Consider the following 18,037-nt stretch of genomic DNA (forward strand, 5'->3'; position numbering starts at 1 on the left):
CAATTACCCCCCCCCCCCCCCCACCCCTTGCTTTACTTTCAGTGGTTGATGGTGTACACGTTTTTAACAATCCGTACGCTTGTTGTATTTCATGTGTGCGAATCGACTTTCTGTCCCTGATTCCTGTAGCCTTTTGTAGTCTATTCCTCTGCACAGTAATGCAGCTGAAAGGCAAATTCTGCTTTGCACAGGGCGTGGCCCGACTCAGAGAAAGCCCTGCCTTTGGCCATTTGCAGGACAGCCCTGCTCCTGGGTTCCTGGCTCTGCACCTTCGCTGACCCTGGAATTAAAATTGTTTCGATCTTGTTTTGGGACCGTTGATAAGTCTGGGAGGGTCAGGAGGGTAGTCAGAACAAAATGATTTCCTCTCCTGAGTAAATGACGTCATTAGCTTATTAACCTGCTCAGCACCCTTACATGGAAAGAAAGTATTCTAGAACTTATTAACCCCCAATGTTAGAAACCGTACTTTTCCTTATGAAAATGACGTTTCAGTTACAATTCAGGAAGCGTGATGGTATTTCCTCCCTTATCCTGGAGCTATTGCATTGTACTTTGGGAATCTGAGTAGAGTGACTGACACAGAAGTTGCTCGTGAGATTTTAAATGGGAACCTCTCTAAAATCATACCACCTTAAACGATGTGTGCCATAGCCACACGTGACTGGAGCCTCTCTCTCTGTCCGGCGAGGTAGTTATTTAGCGTGTCTTGTTAATAGTTCACACAGAAAAATGGTTGTTGAATGAATAATCACATCAACAGTGATTAAATGCATGATGAGTGAATGTAGAGCATCAAACACTGGGCTCTTCTGTGACACTTTGGAATTTACATGTGAAATGAAGGGACCAGCCTGGCTGGCATGGCATTTTTTAATGTTAGCATCTCATGGTGGCTTTTACTATTCAGTTGGTTTGCCTTTCAGAGCTGATGAATGGAGAAACTTTTGTTGGTAGGTTATGGCTCTTAATGGTAGGGAAGGTCTGTGGAATATTATACTAGTTTTAAGGTTTAAATATAAGAAATCATTATAGACTTTGAAGTTAGTTACTAATTTTGATAAGAATGCAGTTATTGGACACATTCTGAGATTTCACATATTTAGGTCATTAATTGGTTGATATTTTCTTACCTCAGTTTACTAATCCATAGAGTGGGGATAATAGTGGTTCCTATTTCATAGAGTTGTGAGAATTAATAACATGTAAAGCATTTAGAGTAATATTTAGCATATAGAAAATACCCAACATGTTAGCTAAAAAGAAATAAATAACAAATTGGACAACGTCCTAACCACCCTATTGTGGGGCAGGAGTCCTGATTGGGCAGGCTCTTGTGATCATTGTAGTTAAGGAAATTTCCTTAACTTTATGACCTCGGGTCAAATTCAGACTCGTTCAACCATGATGTGTTCTATAGAAATTTTGTGCGTCATGGTGGCATTGATTTTTTTTTTAATGCCTTTTAAGAAAAAAATGTTTCTGAAAGAGAAAAGTAATCCTTTGGCATTAAACATTCATTTTAGTTTCTTCTAGGTAATAATAAAAGATTTTATTGAGCAATAAGGTGATGGTTTGTCTGTGGGTCTTTTTCTTCTTTTCTTTTTCTTTTTTTAAGGAATTATTTTTCAAGTGGGTCTTAAGATTTAAGCCTCTATTAATTACACATAGCTTTCTGATCCAAGACTGACCTTGAAGCACTAACTCAAAGAACATTTGATTTTATTTCCCTGTGGCAGTTCAATAACATTAGACCTGTTGTCTTCATTTGTCCCCTTTCTTTAATCTCCAGTCCCCTGCATATTTCTATTGTCCCCCTGATTACATGCTTTTGTGAGACAATTACCAACTGCATGATTGCAGAGAGAATTACAAAACAGACCTCGAGCTCTCCGTGGGCGATTCTTGCAGATTTATTAGAACAGCTTCGCAGTTGAGAAGTTCGTATAGATTGCTTTTTGCTGGTTCAAAAACAGGGTCAGGGAGAAAGAAAGCTTGTGTAGCTAACCCAGCGTTGCCTTCGTATTGTGCCCGAGCAGGGACTCTGATAAGAGTGATTTCTTTTTCCTTAAGACCAATTAAGCCTTTACATTTGAAAAAGACAGAGAAATCAAAGTCTGGTTTAGAATCAGTACACAGTCCAGATAGTGGCACTGCTCTGAATTATCACTATGATGCTGGCAAGCAAAAATAAGAAACTACTTTAAATTCCTGCTATGTTAGATGCTGCAGCAGATTTGAATGGTGTTGACCATAATTCTCCATCTGTCTGCCTTAAGTAGTTTTGTGTGGTGCATTTAATTGGATTTCAGTCATTCCTTACAGAGCGCTAATCTGTTTGTAGGCACTGTTGCCATGAGCTCTTCCCAAGTCTCACTCCAAATGGCAGCCTTTTTGAACATCAAATGTGTCTTTTGTATTTTTTTTTGTTTTTAATTCCCAGGAAGAAATTCCATACCCATGCTAGGTGCTTGAACGACAGGTCTGGATTTTATCTCCTTTGGTTTTGAATAGGGTCAGCAAAAGCACTGCATAGTGCTTTATTTTAGGTATTCACATTTGAATGGGTGAGTGAGTGAGTGAATGAACGAATGAATGAATGAATTTCTGTCCATAATAATTTTCTTCTTTGTCCCCTTGTTGGTGTTGGTGAGCCATCAGCAGAAGCTGCCCAGGAAAATGCTACTTAAGGGCTCATAGTTGATCAACCCACAGTTTTGTCCTTTTCATTTTCTAGTGGATGAGTTCTGACTTTGGTGCCATTTTTCCCACTTTTTTTTTTTTAACTTCTGGATATGAAAAATGCTGTTTGGCTATTTTAATTCCCGGCATTCCAATGGCTTGTGAGGATGACAGTACTATTGGAAATAAGGACTGCGTCAGGAAACCTAGGTTATGCAATGAATGTAGCAATGATCCCATCACTACGGCGCTCACAGAGTGTGGAGAATGGAACCTTCTGGACTCTGAAAAAACCCAACTTTGTGACTAAGCCCAAGTAGTCATTTCTGGAACCTTCTGCTAGTGAATTTCGGCCATATAGCAGAAAAAGAAGCCATGGTTTATGCCTTCTTAGGGCAAAGCCTGCCCCTACTGTCAGTTAGCTTGGGGATGTAGTTGTGATCGTCTCCATTTAGAAACCATCCTTTTGGGGCGTAGCTCTTTCTGCTCAAATAATAAAAATATTAATAGCCATTTAAAGCCCAAACTTTACAAAGTCAGTCAGTAGGTAGATTGTTGTTGAGTGCCCGCTAGATGCCCTACCATGTGGAGTCTTATTAAAGATGCTAATTAGAAGGTCTTTATGAAATATTTTAACGTAACTATATTGGCTGCGGTGCCTTAGGTGGAGGTAAACACGAGATCTAGAATCGCATTAATAGTGATAAATATTCCAAAAATGATTCCGTGCTTTTTGGTCAAGCTATTCTGCAAAAGAGACAAATTTCTGTATTCTGATCAACAGGTTGAAGCTCCCCACAGTTGCATTCATCTAATTGACACATATTTCAACAGCTTTATTGTTTTTGCAGCAAAATGGTGCAAAGGTTAGACAATAGACCATTGAAATTTTTAAATCAAACTTAATTACTCAATTGCAGTCATTTCTAGGTGTGTGTTTGCTTTTAACATTGACAGTTTTAAAAGACTTGAAAAAGGTTTGCTTAAATGTTTCCTTCCCGTGTGATTCCTAAACAAAAGATGGCAATTTAAAAAAGAGATTTTTATCTCTTTGCTGCTCATCTTTTTGACTTAATTTCTTTTGAGAAGTAAAAGAATCATTTTGATCATTTATTTTCAAATGGGCTTTTTTATAGTTATTTCTTCTTCGGGCTGATTTCTTTGACATAGGATGTACTATGACTTATAAAAATATCTTGGAGACAAAGATGAATGATTATTCGGGGTTAGCTACAAAGTTGGGTTTTTAAAGACCGGTAGAAACTCAGGTCTCACGTTCTGCTGACAAAAGGAACAAAATCCACTTAATTGCCTAACACAGATGAGCCGCTATTGATTTCCAGGTTGCAAATTAGACCTCAAAATTTATAACGCTTATTTTTCAAAGCAGATCTTTTCTTAAAAGACTTTTATGAAAAATATGTTGCTATCTGGTAACTCTGAACCTTAAATTGTTGGTGTTTTGTGACTTTGAAAAATGACTGCGGTTCATTACATAGTACAATCTAAGCCACCACAAATAGGACGTGGCGGTTTTCCTGTAATCTAAGATGATTTCTGTGTGTGCTCTCTGAATAGCTGAAGAAGTCACGGATCTGAAGAGGCAAGCCGTTGAAGAGATGATGGACAGGATTAAAAAGGGAGTTCATCTTAGACCCGTTAACCAGGCAGCGAGGCCGAAGGCACAGGTATGGAATGACTAAATGCTTTCTCTCCCCCCGGATGTTTCTTGCTTTGAATGTGAAATTTCGAAATGTGATGCAAGCTGTATCCGGACTGACTGTCGCATCTTAGGATAAGGCTAATGTGTCATAAAAGCCTTCATTTCCATAAGCAGGTTTCAGGAGGACTCTGTTTGACCCAGGGTAGCCCTATATCACCATGGAAACGAAGTCCTGTTCTTGTAAGATGCTGCCATCAACTTGAGAGAGACACTGAGAGGAACTGTTATACCAAACAGATAACAGTTATGACACTACTCTTTCTTTTCTTTAATTCCTGGCTATTTTGTGTAATTTAACAAGTACTTATTGAGTACCTGATGAATGCCAGGTACTGCTTTAGGCACTGACGATAAAGCAATAAACAGGAGAGACAAAAATTCTTGCCTTCCTGAGGCTTCTACTTGTGTCTGTGTCGGGGTGTGGCGGGGGACAGGAGCTAGGGGCCAGGGTCACATACTGATGCCAGAACAGACCTAGGACGACTTTTGAGAAATAGTGAGATTTATATGGTTGTTTTCACTGATTTCACAAACTGATTCCCAGTCGCTTCAAGGAGAGATTTTGTGTGTTTGTGTCATCAGCTGCCTTCTACACTTGAAGACCACATGGAGTGCCAGGACCCGCGAAGCCCTAAGAGTCTAGTTCAGTGCTTCCCCTTGTACGCCTGTCCCATTTCAGTAGGCCCCATAATGGGGTTTTGGACATTTCTTTCTTTCTTTTTAAAAAAAATCCTTACCCGAGGACATGATTTTTATTGATTTTAGCAAGAGAGGGAGGGAAAGGGAGGGAGAGAGAGAGGGAGAGAGAAACATCGATGTGAAACATCAATCAGTTGCCTCCTGAATGCACCCCAACCAGGGATCGAATCCACAACCTAGATACGTGCCCTGACCAGGGAGCGAACCTGCAACCTTTTGGTGTATGGGACGATGTTCCAACCGCCTGAGCCACCTGGCCAGGGCTTGACCTTTTTTTTGGGGGGGGGAGTGGGGGGGACTACTTTTTCACTTTAGTAAGATATCAGTGGGTTGGTTCTCTTTCTTCTACTTTTAAAACAGACCTTAAGGTTCTTCCTTACTCCAAAGATGCCTCTCCTTCAGCTGCTTCAATGTCCCCAAGTAGTGAAACTGTTCCGTACAAATTCTGCTGGGCTGTGACAGTTGCCACTTGGCCACAGGCAGGCAAGATGGCCAGGCCAGGCAAGCATGGCCACGGTGTGGGCTGAACATGGAAAAAGGGTTGGAAAGAAGACACAACTCCAAGAGTAGGCTGACATGCGGTGACGTGGAAGCTCCCTGACCACGGGGGGTGAGTCCGTCTTGTGCTGCTGCTCTGAAAGCCAGTTTCAAAGTCAGGGGCAGGGCGTAGAGCAGGAGGAGCAACCGAGTACAGCTGTTTCAGCGCTGGTGTCTGGCGACTGAGGACAGAGCGCTGTTGTGGGAGGTGGGGCCTCACACGCCCCTGGACCCAGGCTTGGTCCTCCCAGACGGGGAACAGCGCCTGCCCTGCCCGACTCCCGGGGTTGTTGTCCGATCAAATGGGATCAAGTGTGCAAACACTCCAAAACGCAGGGTCCAGGCGGAACCTTGGAAAGAATACACTCTTAGGACTTACACGGCACCACTAGTTTGGGAAGAACAAGCAAAACCAAGCTATTGCTGTAGGAAAAAAAACAGCAAAAATAAAGCTGTGTTATAAAGAAGACAGATTACTTTAGAAAGAAACAACCTTAAAAGCTTCTTAAATGATAAGTAATCCATGTTCTGTATGTACTCTTCCAACAGTTACACATTATTCAATGTCAATTCCAAACCTGGAAGACAGCTGAACAAGGATCAGTGGACGAGTGGGTTTTTCGCTGGTAATTGTGAAACTGTGTAGCTGTAGTGCTGAATGGCCTGGCCAGTCCCCTTTACAACAGGTGGCCACTGCCCACCCGGGCACGTCCCAAGTGTGCGAGCATGCGGCCCAGGCTCCGAGGCTGACGCCGACGGAGTGTGCCTTTAGCCAGGGCATTCGTTCGGAAGTCACAGCTTGTCACCTGCAGAACTCAAGCTGCATATTCCCCAAATTCCTGGATGGCGTTGGCCGTGCTGGTGTGGTGGGGATGCGTGTATGAGAGCTTGGGCCTGGCACCGATGGCATGCCTGTTTCACAGAAGTCCTAGGCTAGGGGAGGAGAATGCCTTCGTCTCATGTGCACCAACCAGCGCAGCAAACCTCTCTCCTTCCTTCTCCCTCTCTCCCTCTCTCCCTTTTCGGTGACAGTCCACTTTTAAACATTGGCAGGGGGTCTTCTTCTGACTGTGTTTTGAGAGAAGAGGGTTATAGGTTGCTAAGAATCACCTCCCATTTCCTGCTGGGAATCAGCCTTCACATCTTCCCAGGACTAGAGGCTGAGGGGTCCTTGCACTGTCCGGCGGGCGGGCTTTCTCTGCCTCTCTACCCTCCGGGAAGGGGGAGGTCAGAGGTCTTCTTTGATCTTTTCCTGAGGTCCTCATGCTAAATTTCCCCTCCAGGGGAATGAGGTGAGGGATCCACAGAGACTGGTAGGTATGATGGGGCCGGTCCATATAATACCCAGAACTTACGCAAATGGTTTTATTCATGGTGTAGCCAGGAGAGACCTGGGCTTGTAATCAAGACACTGATTCAAATACAACCTTCCCCAGGTGTAACTTTCCTTATCAGTAAGACGAAGTGGTCGGACTACACACACTCTGAGGTCTTTTACTGTTTGTTTTTTTGTTTTGTTTTTGTTTTTTTATTGATTTCAAAGAGGAAGGGAGAGGGAGAGAGAGAATCATCCATCAGCTGCCTCCTGCAAGCCCCTTACTGGGGATCGAGCCTGAAACCCTGGCATGTGCCCTGACCGGGAATCGAACCGTGACCTCCTGGTTCATAGGTTGACACTCAAATACTGAGCCTCACCAGCCAGGCTCTTTTCCTGCCTCATAGCCAGGGATGCTCACGTCTCCTGTAAGCCGGTTCTTTGCTGGTACCTGCTCCCGACTCAGTCCTGTTGTGAAATTCACAAAACAACGTGTGCCGGTCTCTGTCCCTGGCTTTTGCCCGGAGCTCATGGAGCTGAGAGAGGTTTCCTGCCCTGTCGCTTGCTTTCTGCTCTGCAGCCTTCCTGGTCCTCACTTGCTGGTGGAAGCCCAGCGACCCGCGTGGAGAAGCTTGCTGTGAGACACTCGGAATAATGTGAAATTAAGTCTTTGAAGTCTGCTGTTTGCCAATTCTTTTTTTCCTGTGTCTGATGACAAGCAAGTAACAAAATGATATTTAGAACATGGTGGCTTGAGTCCTTTTGCTTTGAATATGACTTCTAATTTTCTACTCAACTGCCATCTGGGAGCACTAACCTGTCTAATATTTTTTCCTAACAGTAAGACGTGGACCTAATTTTAAAAAACAGTGAATATAAGCTGCCAACACTTTGTCATGTAAACTGTTTGTTTATATTTTTAAAATGAGTTGCTCAGTAACTTTTCTTTTTTTTCATTGTAGCCAGAATCTCCCAAAGGCTCTGAAAGTGCAGTGAATGAATTAAAAGGAATACTGGTAAGAACAGATCTCAGTGTATTACTCAGCTAATGGGAAAATGAAAGGAGAATGTTTTTGAAATCGATTTTCGTGAATAATTGGCTTGATATGTTTTATTTCCATCGGCAGTAGCCTCATTTCTTTTGATAGTTTACTTGATTGTGTTATGGGCTCCTCCATTGGGTGGCTTATTAATGTATCAATACTCAGCTGTTTGCATTCTGAAAGAGCGGTCCCCCGTTCGCCAAAATCGTTGTTGCTTGTTCTTGCCCTCCAATCCTTGCATTACAGCTTGAAGATGAAATGTCTGGCCAGGCGTGAGGATGGGTACTTGCTTATTAATAACAGAAGTATAGCAGAATCTCTTAACTTTGGGGCAGGAGAGTGGAATTCTTGGTATCTAACTGTAAATCTGAGCTTCTACCCAAGTATGTTCACGTCAGGGTCACGGTCTGCGTTTTTCACGGTTTAGGAAAATGATTTGATGGTAAGCTGGAGAATAAAAGCCCCTTTCTTTGTGTTACTAATTTTATTTTCTAAAACTAATTCATAGCCTTTGGAGAACACACTCGATGCCCACCGCTAGCTATATGTCTCCTTTCCAGAGCATGAGCTTTTGCCAGCAGAATAAATGAGGACTGCCCTCTCCAGCGGTTGCTCTCAGAGACAAACGCCTCACTTAGGGAATGTTTCAGATGCTAAGAGCCCTGTTCTCAGATCCTGTTACAGTCTCAATACCAGTCATTATGCACAGTAAGTCAACAAACATGGGGGTGGAGGTACGAATTGATATTCCCATGTTTGTGGTTACTGTGCTAATTATGCATTGCATGTAGACATCCCCTAATTGTGGTAAACAAAATTACTTTCATCAAGCAGGAAACAATAGACTTAACTCAGAATGGCTTAATTAGTTAGCTTTAGTGTTAGGTGAGTGGGATTGGTACTCGAGAGAGGTGTAGTGGTGGCTCACCTGCTGGTCTGCCTGCAGAGTAAAGTATTAAAACCATTGATAAAGTATGTGGCTGTGAGCTAAGGGATTCTGTGATGAGAAAATGTTGTGATCCAGTGTTCTGTTAAGGAGAACTGTGACAGTCCCTGTTTTAAAAAATACGTTTTTATTGATTGTAGACAGAGGGGAAGGGAGAGGGAGAGAGAGAGAGAGAGAGAGAGAGAGAGAGAGAGAGAGAAACATCGGCTGTTTCCTGCACGCCCCCTACGGGGGATCGAGCCTGCAACCCAGGCACGTGCCCTGACCGGGAATTGAACTAGTGACCCCTCAGTACACAGGATGATGGTCAACCAACTGAGCCACACAGGCCAGAGCAATGACAGTCTTTTTTGTTGTCTCTACATTGTAATGCTAATTCCTGTTCAAGAAAATGTCCCCCAGGCACTGTGAGATTCTAGAGAGTATAGTTTTGACCATCAGTGAAAGAATCAACCATACTGAGTGTGACTTCTAAAAGATTAGGTTTATTTGAAAAATCAGACATCGATGTGGGATCCATATGACATTGGAGTGCCCAGGGTGTGCTGCCCCCTGATAATGCCGGAGGGTGGCAAGTTTGCTGATTGCAGCATTGCTCTTAAAGACCACGTGCGCTATACAATCCCGCTCACTGTAATTTTGTGCCACTTCAAGGAGAGAAATTTCTGAAATAAATTTTTGTGAAATAATTTACAAATTATAAAAACTGTCCAAACATCTTTTCCCCCTCTGCAAATCGCCCCCTCTCCTCCTCGTCCTGGATTTAGCACTAGGCTTCTCCACCTCATCTGGCATTGATGTACCATCATAGCTGTTACTCTGACAATATTATTTTTTTGCAGTAAATTGTTTTGGGTTTATTTAAAAGTGAAACTCACCGTGTCCTCCCCTGCTCTTCCTTTGCCCAATGGCAACTCTCCTCTGCCCCCATAGAAGTCCCTTTGAGGGGTGATGGATCACTTGCCCCGCCCAGCCACCTGGTGCCAAGAAACCATACAGCTTCTTGTGAGAGAGAGAAAAAAGAAGCCCCTATTCGAGGGGCTATATTAGTGCTTTTTTGCTGGAGTTCAGACTATTAGGATGATCAGATTTAGTGCCCAGCAAAGCACATGACACCAACCTCACAGTGTGACATGTGATAAACAGGAAAAGAATAGGAAATCCTACAGGTTATACCCTGAGATGGAAAGTGACTGAGAGATGCCAGGAAACCAGGAAACAGCCTGTTCAGTACTGTGGTGGGACAGAGACCAGGAGTAAAATCAGCGGTGTGTTTGCTGCAGTGAATGAGACGAGATCTGAGTGGTAAGAGGTTTGGCCTATTGCTCAAAGTTAGCAGCTGCGTAGAAAAGAAATCTCTGGTTTGGAAAACCTCACTCTATTTTGAGTTGTCCAGTTTCCCAGCTAATTTGTAAAGTCTCCGTGTTGACGGGACTCATTTTTCTAAGCCTATTTATACTTCATTTTTAAAAATGGTGTACATTGCAGATTTAAAAATGATATATTCATTTCTTATAGTCACACAAGGGTTATCTTGAGTCTCCCAATCATTTAAAAGTCAAAGTGAATATGGCGGTTTCTGAAGTTTAAATCAAGACAAATGAATCTAAAAGTCTCTCTTCAAATGCAGTTGCCTCCAAATCAAAGAAACAAAAAGAGCATTTGAAAAAATTCTCTTACAGGTCTTTCTCGAACATCTTCAGTTTTTCAAAATACCCAGAAATTGTTAAATAGTTAATTTTTCCACCCGACAATTAGATTACTTGGTATTATGAACATTTCACCAACGTGGGGACTAAGATTGGTCGGTCCATGATCCAAGAGGGTCAGAGTAGGGATAGAGAACTGATTTGGGAATTAGAAGAGCCAGGGTCAAGGCCCCGCCCTATCACTGCCTTGTCTTGGGATCTGGCCCAAACCGCGAGGCTTTCCCCTCTATAAGGTGAAGGAATTGTACATACCAGATGGCTCCCAAGTTAATTTCTGGTTCTTACAATCTATGATTATAGTGTAAATGGATAATTAAGATAATCTTCGTACTTTATTAGCTGAGCTCCTTTATTATTTCAGTTGAGAGTCATGCAGAAACCTTTCTTTCTCCCATAATTGCCTCCATATCTAAAATGTACTTATGTATTAGCTGAATCAACCCTATCAGTCAGTGAGTGGAGGAAAAGTGTGGGATTCAAGGATTCGAACTTGAAAATGGGTTCCTTCGGTATCAGGTGAAGAGAGGGTCATTCATCATAGTCAAGAATTTGAGGAAATAATGCTGTCATCTAAATGAAAAATAGAGAATATTATGAAAGATAAATTCTTCCATAAAAGATAGCCATTAACTCCAGCCATTAGGAAAATCATACAGAATGTCCTTGACATTCAAACAGTGTGGTTTTATGAGTTGTTTTAATAATAATGGCCATTCCTTTAAGTAATATCTGCTTACATACAATACAGCTGGTAAGTTTTTTAAAATTATAAACACAAGTGAGTTGGAAATGGTTTTTTTAGTACATGTTTAAAAATTTATCAAAATTGGCTTCAGTTCTGTTTTCCTTACCTTCTCAGTGTTTATCCTTCCTTACGATAAGTAGATACAGATCTGCTTGTTAACTGTGAAGTAAAGCAAATAATTTTTAAATTAAAAACTTAGCTGTTATCATGTTACATTTAATGTGGTGTTCCTTTGAATGTATTTTACGAATATTCGCAATAAATGAAAAGCAGAAAGATGTAGTTTTGGGTGGGGTGGGGGGAAGAGTGTGATTTATGCTTGACTAACATGTGAGCCTTATCTAAGTGCTCTACACATCGGTTTGGAGAAGCATACAATCTCCTCATCTCGTTAGTCAAGGCCCTCCCTGACCACAGGCTGCTTTCCTAGAACTGTATGCTGTTAGGGAGGAAAAAACCTTCCTATACAAAACAGCGTAATAGCCTGTGTCCTATGAGATTTGTAATTACCTGGTTTTACAAACGTTTTTTGTTTTATAGGCTAAAGAGTTATCATTTTTAGTGAGTAGAGTTCTTAGGGTCCATAGGAAGTTATTAGCAGGGAACAAAGAGCAAGCCCGCGGTGAGCGCAGAAATGACAAAGGCCGGCCTGGTGGTTAGCCTGGGTGGACAAAAGCTGCCTTCCCACCCGGGCACGAAGTCAGGCAAATTGTACCAAACTCGAGGTTCTGATTTGCTCTGATCAAACCATCAGTTAGTGTTCTGTTCCATAGCTCTCCCTCCATAACACACTTCCCAGAGCAGCCAGGGCAGGGGACCACTGCCTGGGGCGTTCTCTGTCGTCTTGAAGGTCAGGACCGATTTCAGCAGGAGCACAGCTCGATGGCATCTCTTGTTTCCTCCAGTATCTCTGGGCCTGAAGGACACCCAGTCACTGCCTCCTCTGTGAGGGTTCTGGAGCCACGATGCCAATGCCGGGCCCTTCCTCGCCTCCCTGCGGGAGTGTAACCCTTCCTCTTTCACAGTGAAGCCCCGGTGCAGCACGCTTTGGGTCAGGCCACTGGAGAGCTTTGTGCGCCTCCTTTGGCAACTGAGGCACCATTGTGCAGTCAAGGTCCTTCTCTGAAGAATCAGCCACACGTTTTTTAGGGCCACCAGGGTTTTGATTCTGTAGCATGTGGCTGCTGCCGTCTCAAGATACGCTTCTCAGGTGAGTTCAGTATGTCCATCCTCTTCTCCACGCAACGGATCAACACACATCAGAATCTTAATCATCGTTGTGCAGGTACCTTCCCGCCACTGAATTCCGTGTAGTTAGCACATCCAGGGGTGTTCTTGTCCTGTTCTTTTGATATGAGCGCTAACATCTTACAGCCTCAGGAGCATCTTCTTAAATGAGCCAACACTATGTGTTGTTGAAGATATGCACATGAAAAAAAAATATATGTAAAGTTCATTTTATTTTCGAATTCCATTCAAATTCTGGTAATGTTTTGGTGGTTTTATTTTTATGTTCTTTTGTATGTTGTGTTAAGCCATTATTAACCTTTTTCGTTTTGTTTTGTTTTCACTTTAGGGGACACTTAACAAATCCACTAGTTCCAGAAGCTTAAAATCCCTTCACACTGAGAGCAGCGAGAGTGAGTTAGAGAGGATCCTGCGTCGCAGGAAGGTGACGGCAGAAGCAGGGAGCAGTAGTAAGCTGGTTTCATTTCTCCACGGCGCTCTTCCTCTCTGCAGCGTCTGCCTCTGAGTTCCCTTTTAACGTGAAGTTATCTTTTTAGAATCATTACTAAATATTTTTAATGTGAGTGAGAAGTATTGGCTGGTGACAGGTACTTATGGATCTCTCGTAAGAATGCTTATGTTACTTTTATTCACTGGCATGTTACTTATGTAGTTGTAGGTGTTGGGTCTGATCAGATCATTGAATTGATACCCCCTTCCTTAAGAACTGACCTTTAGACCACTTCGCAGCCAACATCCCCTTCAGCGTGACCACAATGTATAGTAGTTGCCCTAAAGTCCCCTCACCATTCTGGGTTTCGGCACCAAATGTTAGGGTCACCGAAGGAGGAATGCATGATGCCAAAAGGGGTAAAAATTATAAATGTATTGTTACATCTGCTAGCAGCAGGGCTGAGACCAAAATGGCATCAGCTCCGAGTGATGGGAGTCAGAGATTTTAAAGGACTCTAGGTGGGTTTTTTTCTGGGCAGAGGATTCTCTGGGCGGGTCCAGATCCTGGGAAGGTCCGGAGGGGAAGGATAATGGTCTTAGCAAGTGGAATGTGGTCTAAGCAAAAGGGAATGTTGGTTGTCAACAGGATTATTCTAAGGATCAAGTCAGTCAATATATGAAAAGTGCTTAGCCACCATGCCTGGCAGAGTCAGCACATGATAATCAGTAATCATAGTAGTAATTACACATCAGTTACAATTGTAGAGAAATTGTCTTTGTTCTTCACAACCATTCAGTTTAGTGTCTCTGCCTGTGAGCCAAGTGATGAGAAATTCCAGCTCTGTCACCAACTGTGACCATCTGAGCAAGTCTTGAGCTCACAGGTTGCATTTGTGTCATGATACCCATGTATTGGACATCAAAATCTGTTCCCTAACTAACTTGGTGTGTCTTTTTTTTTTTTTTTTTTCTATCAAGAAATTCCAGCTCTGTCACCAACTGTGACCATCTGAGCAAGTCTTGAGCTCACAAGTTGCATTTGTGTCATGATACCCATGTATTGGACATCAAAATCTGTTCCCTAACTAACTTGGTATGTCTTTTTTTTTTTTTTTTTTTTTTTCCTGTCAACTGATCATGGGAATTAGCAGAAACCTTTATAAGATTTTTTTTCTTGAGGCCAGGAGGCTGGCTTTGAAAAACTGAAGTTAAATTAATCAGCAACTAGAGCTAATAGTCTGAATCATCTAGACTTAGTCCTGTGAACTCCCATGAGCTTAGCCCATTGTAACAGTTTAATTTGCATTTCCATCAAGTTTATGTCAAGTTTAAGTTGCTAGAGTATTAAGGATTTGGGTTTTTGATAAGCAGGCTCTGGTTCTCACATAGGGACTTACTCAAACAATTGAGTAAATTGGTTTCTTAAACTGGAAGCAGCATACCACCAGCCAAACCATTACTATGAAAAGATGAAGCCTTTGTTTCCTTCTTTAAAAAAAAAATCAGTTTTTTTGTTGGTCTGGAAATTTTGCTGTTACTATCCTATAAGAACCCCCTCTATCCCGCCCCCAAACAGCCACCTCTCAGAAAAGTTAAAGGCTGCCATAAGAGTGGGGGTTTTTTTCCCCTCCTTAAGATTGGTTTACAAGCATTTAGCAGCCTCCATATGAATCATTCATTTTGTGGCTTAATCCGTGCTGTGACTTTTCCAGCATCTCATCCTTAAAGCACTCAGGTAGCCACCGTTGATTGGTGGGACTTCGTGGATGACATTTTCGTGTTCTGCCAATTTTGTATTTTGCCACTGACCTTTTTGGTCCTCCAGAAACATTCTTAACCTCACTCATGAACTTGGTCAAACATGAAGCACTCACTATTTCAGAGTTAGTTTTCAGCGGGAGGCACCAGGAAATATTTTTATTTTAGTCAGTTTGGAAATTTGAATATTTCAAAATTTGGAGGAAGGCAGGAACATGTTTTATAGGCATGGCGAGACTCTTATTTAATTGGTTATTTCCACCAATATACAAATATTCAACGTATAATTTGAGGGAAGGTAGAATAAGATATGTACACATACTGAGGGGAGTGACTTGTAATTGAGCAGAAGTTTTCTTTTGAACTCCCTAGTAGCCAAAGGGGGAGGAGGGAAGGAAAAAAGCCTACAAACTCTGTAATCTAGTAAAAGAAATACCTTTTTTAAAAAGATGGTACAGATGTTATCCTAGCATCAAACTGGAAGAAGTATTTACCATGTAAATCTATTAATAAAGATGATGAAACGACAAGGGAAAATTCCAGGACAGAGAGGGGTGGGTTAGGAAGCTACATCAGCCCAACTGCATGGTGGGAGCAAATTACAGAGGATGAGTTTGATAGGTTTGTGCCTCAGGTACACTTAATCTCTGGGATTTTTTTCTTCTACACACAAGCTAAAGGAATGCTAAATGTGAGGTCACAGAGTGGAGAAAGGAGGCCTCCTAAGAGAAGCAGAGGTAGCCTGGGTTTGCAGAACTCAGATCCCAAGGGCCAGTGAAGCACCTTTTTCTTTAGAATTTTTCTTAGAAAAAAATAAGGGTTTGTTTTTTTTTAATTGAGGAAGTGAGAGGGAGAGAGATAGAAACATCGAGTAGAGAGAAACATTGACCGACTTCCTCCTGCACACACCCTACTGGGGATGGAGCCCGCAACCCGGGCCTGTGCCTGGACCGGGAATCAAACTGTGACCCCCTGGTTCATAGGTCGATGCTCAACCACCTAGCCGTGCTGACTGGGCCTAGAATTTTTCTTTTGACCCTGATACTCCCTTGTCTTACCTAGACTTATGACCCAGCAAGCTGGCATTTCAAAGAGCAGGGAGTGCCTCTTGGAAAACACTGGGCAGCTTAAACACGATGCGGTAATGATAATAATAATAATCTTACACATTAAGCATTTGTCTTTATTCCCTTTTGTAGGAAAAATAAGAGCTCTGGCTCAGCTCACCCACCCTCCCTCCTTTTTAATTGGCTTCAGCCGCAGAACGAGCGGCAGGCGTTGGTGCATTCAGAAGCAGATCTTGCCTTCCGACAAGGACAGCTTGGTTAAAGCTATCAATGCTGCAGCCAACAATTATCCAAGGGCAGAATAGAGTTGCTCAGAAGCGATTCTCGAATTCAGCTTCACATTTATATTTTCAAGAACTTTCTGGATCTTTCTGCCCTCCCCTCTTTGCTCCCACATCCCCACGCAACATGGGGATTAACACAGGTGGGAGGGGAAAGGCCTTTTCAAACAGAATATTCAGAATCTCGAATCTCTTTGTTTGCAAAGGATTCCTTTTGCAGTTTCAAGAAAAAAAAAACATACTAGAATCTCGCTTTGAAAATAAACTGCCTAGGACAGTATCTTTCAAACTAAAGACAGGAAATAAGTCACGATGGAGCGTAGCTTCAGTGCCCAGAAGTTTTAGGTTGATATGCCAAAAACTAATATAACAAGCCCTGCGAGAGTGTTTTTCATCCTGTCCCAAAGAACAGAAAAGCCAAAAAGCTAACCAGCCAAACTCTTTGCCACTTAATTTTTATAATCCCGTGTCTGTATAGGAACAGGAAATAAGTCCACTTACTTCTCAATCACATTAAAATGAAAATGTTCAGAAACGCTGTTGAAGGCTTAAGAAGTCTTCCATGGGCCTTTGAGAAAGATCCTCTTGACACCGGTCTACTTTGTGTTTAACATGCAGAGCTGAATTTGGGGAGGAATTAACTCTTGAGAGGCCACATGGTTCAAGGAGGGCTGCCAGAAAGCCATATTCTGAGAAGAAAAGAGTTTTCGCAGGTCCAGTATTTTTGAGGACTCCGGTCAGTGGGGGAACCATGGCCTGGGGGTCTGTGGTTTCTTAAAGGCCTGTACCCAGTTTCTCAGCGTGGTCCGGGGGCATTGAGTAGTGCCACCAAAGCAGAGCAGATTTCTCATAGAACCATTTTTACCTGCTCTGGAAATCTTAACAAAGCTTGGCCTTTTCACTTCCTGAGGGCTTTTCAGCTCATCTGTTTTCAGTGCCATATTACTCAACATCGCACAGAATGATTAAACTGGAGGTATGTGTTTGGTTTTAAGGTCCAACCGGGATATTAGCCACCTCAGAGTCCAAATCCATGCCGGTGTTGGGTTCTGTATCCAGTGTAGCAAAAACAGCCTTGAACAAGAAAACTCTGGAGGCAGAATTCAACAGCCCAGCACCTGAGCCAGGTGAAGGGCCGTGTAAATTGGAAGGAAGCGCGAGTCCCAAGGTCACATTTCAGTAAGTAATGCTGCTCTTTACTACCTGGTGTGCAGAACAGTCTGTGATAACTAACTCGTGTGTTGCTTTGCTTTCTTTCTCTTCAGAGAGCCCGTACCTGCTCTTCTTCCTCTTTTCGATGAGCCAATAGGCTCCTAGTTTGGAGGTCTTATTCTTATCCAAAGCAGACGCGTGTAAAGAGAATTCCTGCCCCTAAACTGGTTTGCTAATCAGGTTCCTCACAGTGGGGTGAGCTGGGTGATCATTATTCAGCATCCAAAGATACCGAGTCATTCTTTCAAGATTAAATGCCTACATCATCCCTCTTAATGGTTCATGAGGAGCTGAAGAAGATGCTAGATCTTTCAGAAGAACTCCCATCTTCCAACGTCCTTTGAAGGGTACCTTTTCACAGCCTCACTTTCTGGTGCTCACATAAAGATGTGCCTTAATATCTTTCTACCCCGAGAATGAAAACATACCCTGTAAACAGTTATCTCTATAGACTGGCTTGACAGTGACACTCCGGTCACCGAGTTAATCCTGCCACGGACTATGTTTCCGCCAGATCTGGTGGAGCATCGGTTTGTTTTATAACAGTGGCAGGCTCTTTTTGAAATTAGTCTAGTTTTGCTTTCCTTCTCTTGCCAGGATGTCAAGGGGTTTGTCACTTGAAGAAAAGGAAGAGGTGAGA

General features: G+C 42.6%; 1 protein-coding gene across 2 annotated transcripts in view; it reads left to right on the forward strand.

Moving 5' to 3' along the window:
• SHTN1 (shootin 1) overlaps nucleotides 1-18,037 on the forward strand; it is an 89,549-nt gene that overhangs the window by 57,888 nt on the left and 13,624 nt on the right. For both annotated transcript variants that reach the window (XM_014550572.1, XM_005879684.2), the window contains 4 exons: nucleotides 4,261-4,370; nucleotides 7,919-7,972; nucleotides 12,976-13,096; nucleotides 17,181-17,364. In XM_014550572.1, coding sequence (XP_014406058.1) covers nucleotides 4,261-4,370; nucleotides 7,919-7,972; nucleotides 12,976-13,096; nucleotides 17,181-17,364 — 469 coding nt within the window. The remainder of the gene's footprint in view (nucleotides 1-4,260; nucleotides 4,371-7,918; nucleotides 7,973-12,975; nucleotides 13,097-17,180; nucleotides 17,365-18,037) is intronic.

Source organism: Myotis brandtii, unplaced genomic scaffold, assembly GCF_000412655.1.
Source record: "Myotis brandtii unplaced genomic scaffold, ASM41265v1 scaffold604, whole genome shotgun sequence".
NCBI lineage: Eukaryota > Metazoa > Chordata > Mammalia > Chiroptera > Vespertilionidae > Myotis > Myotis brandtii.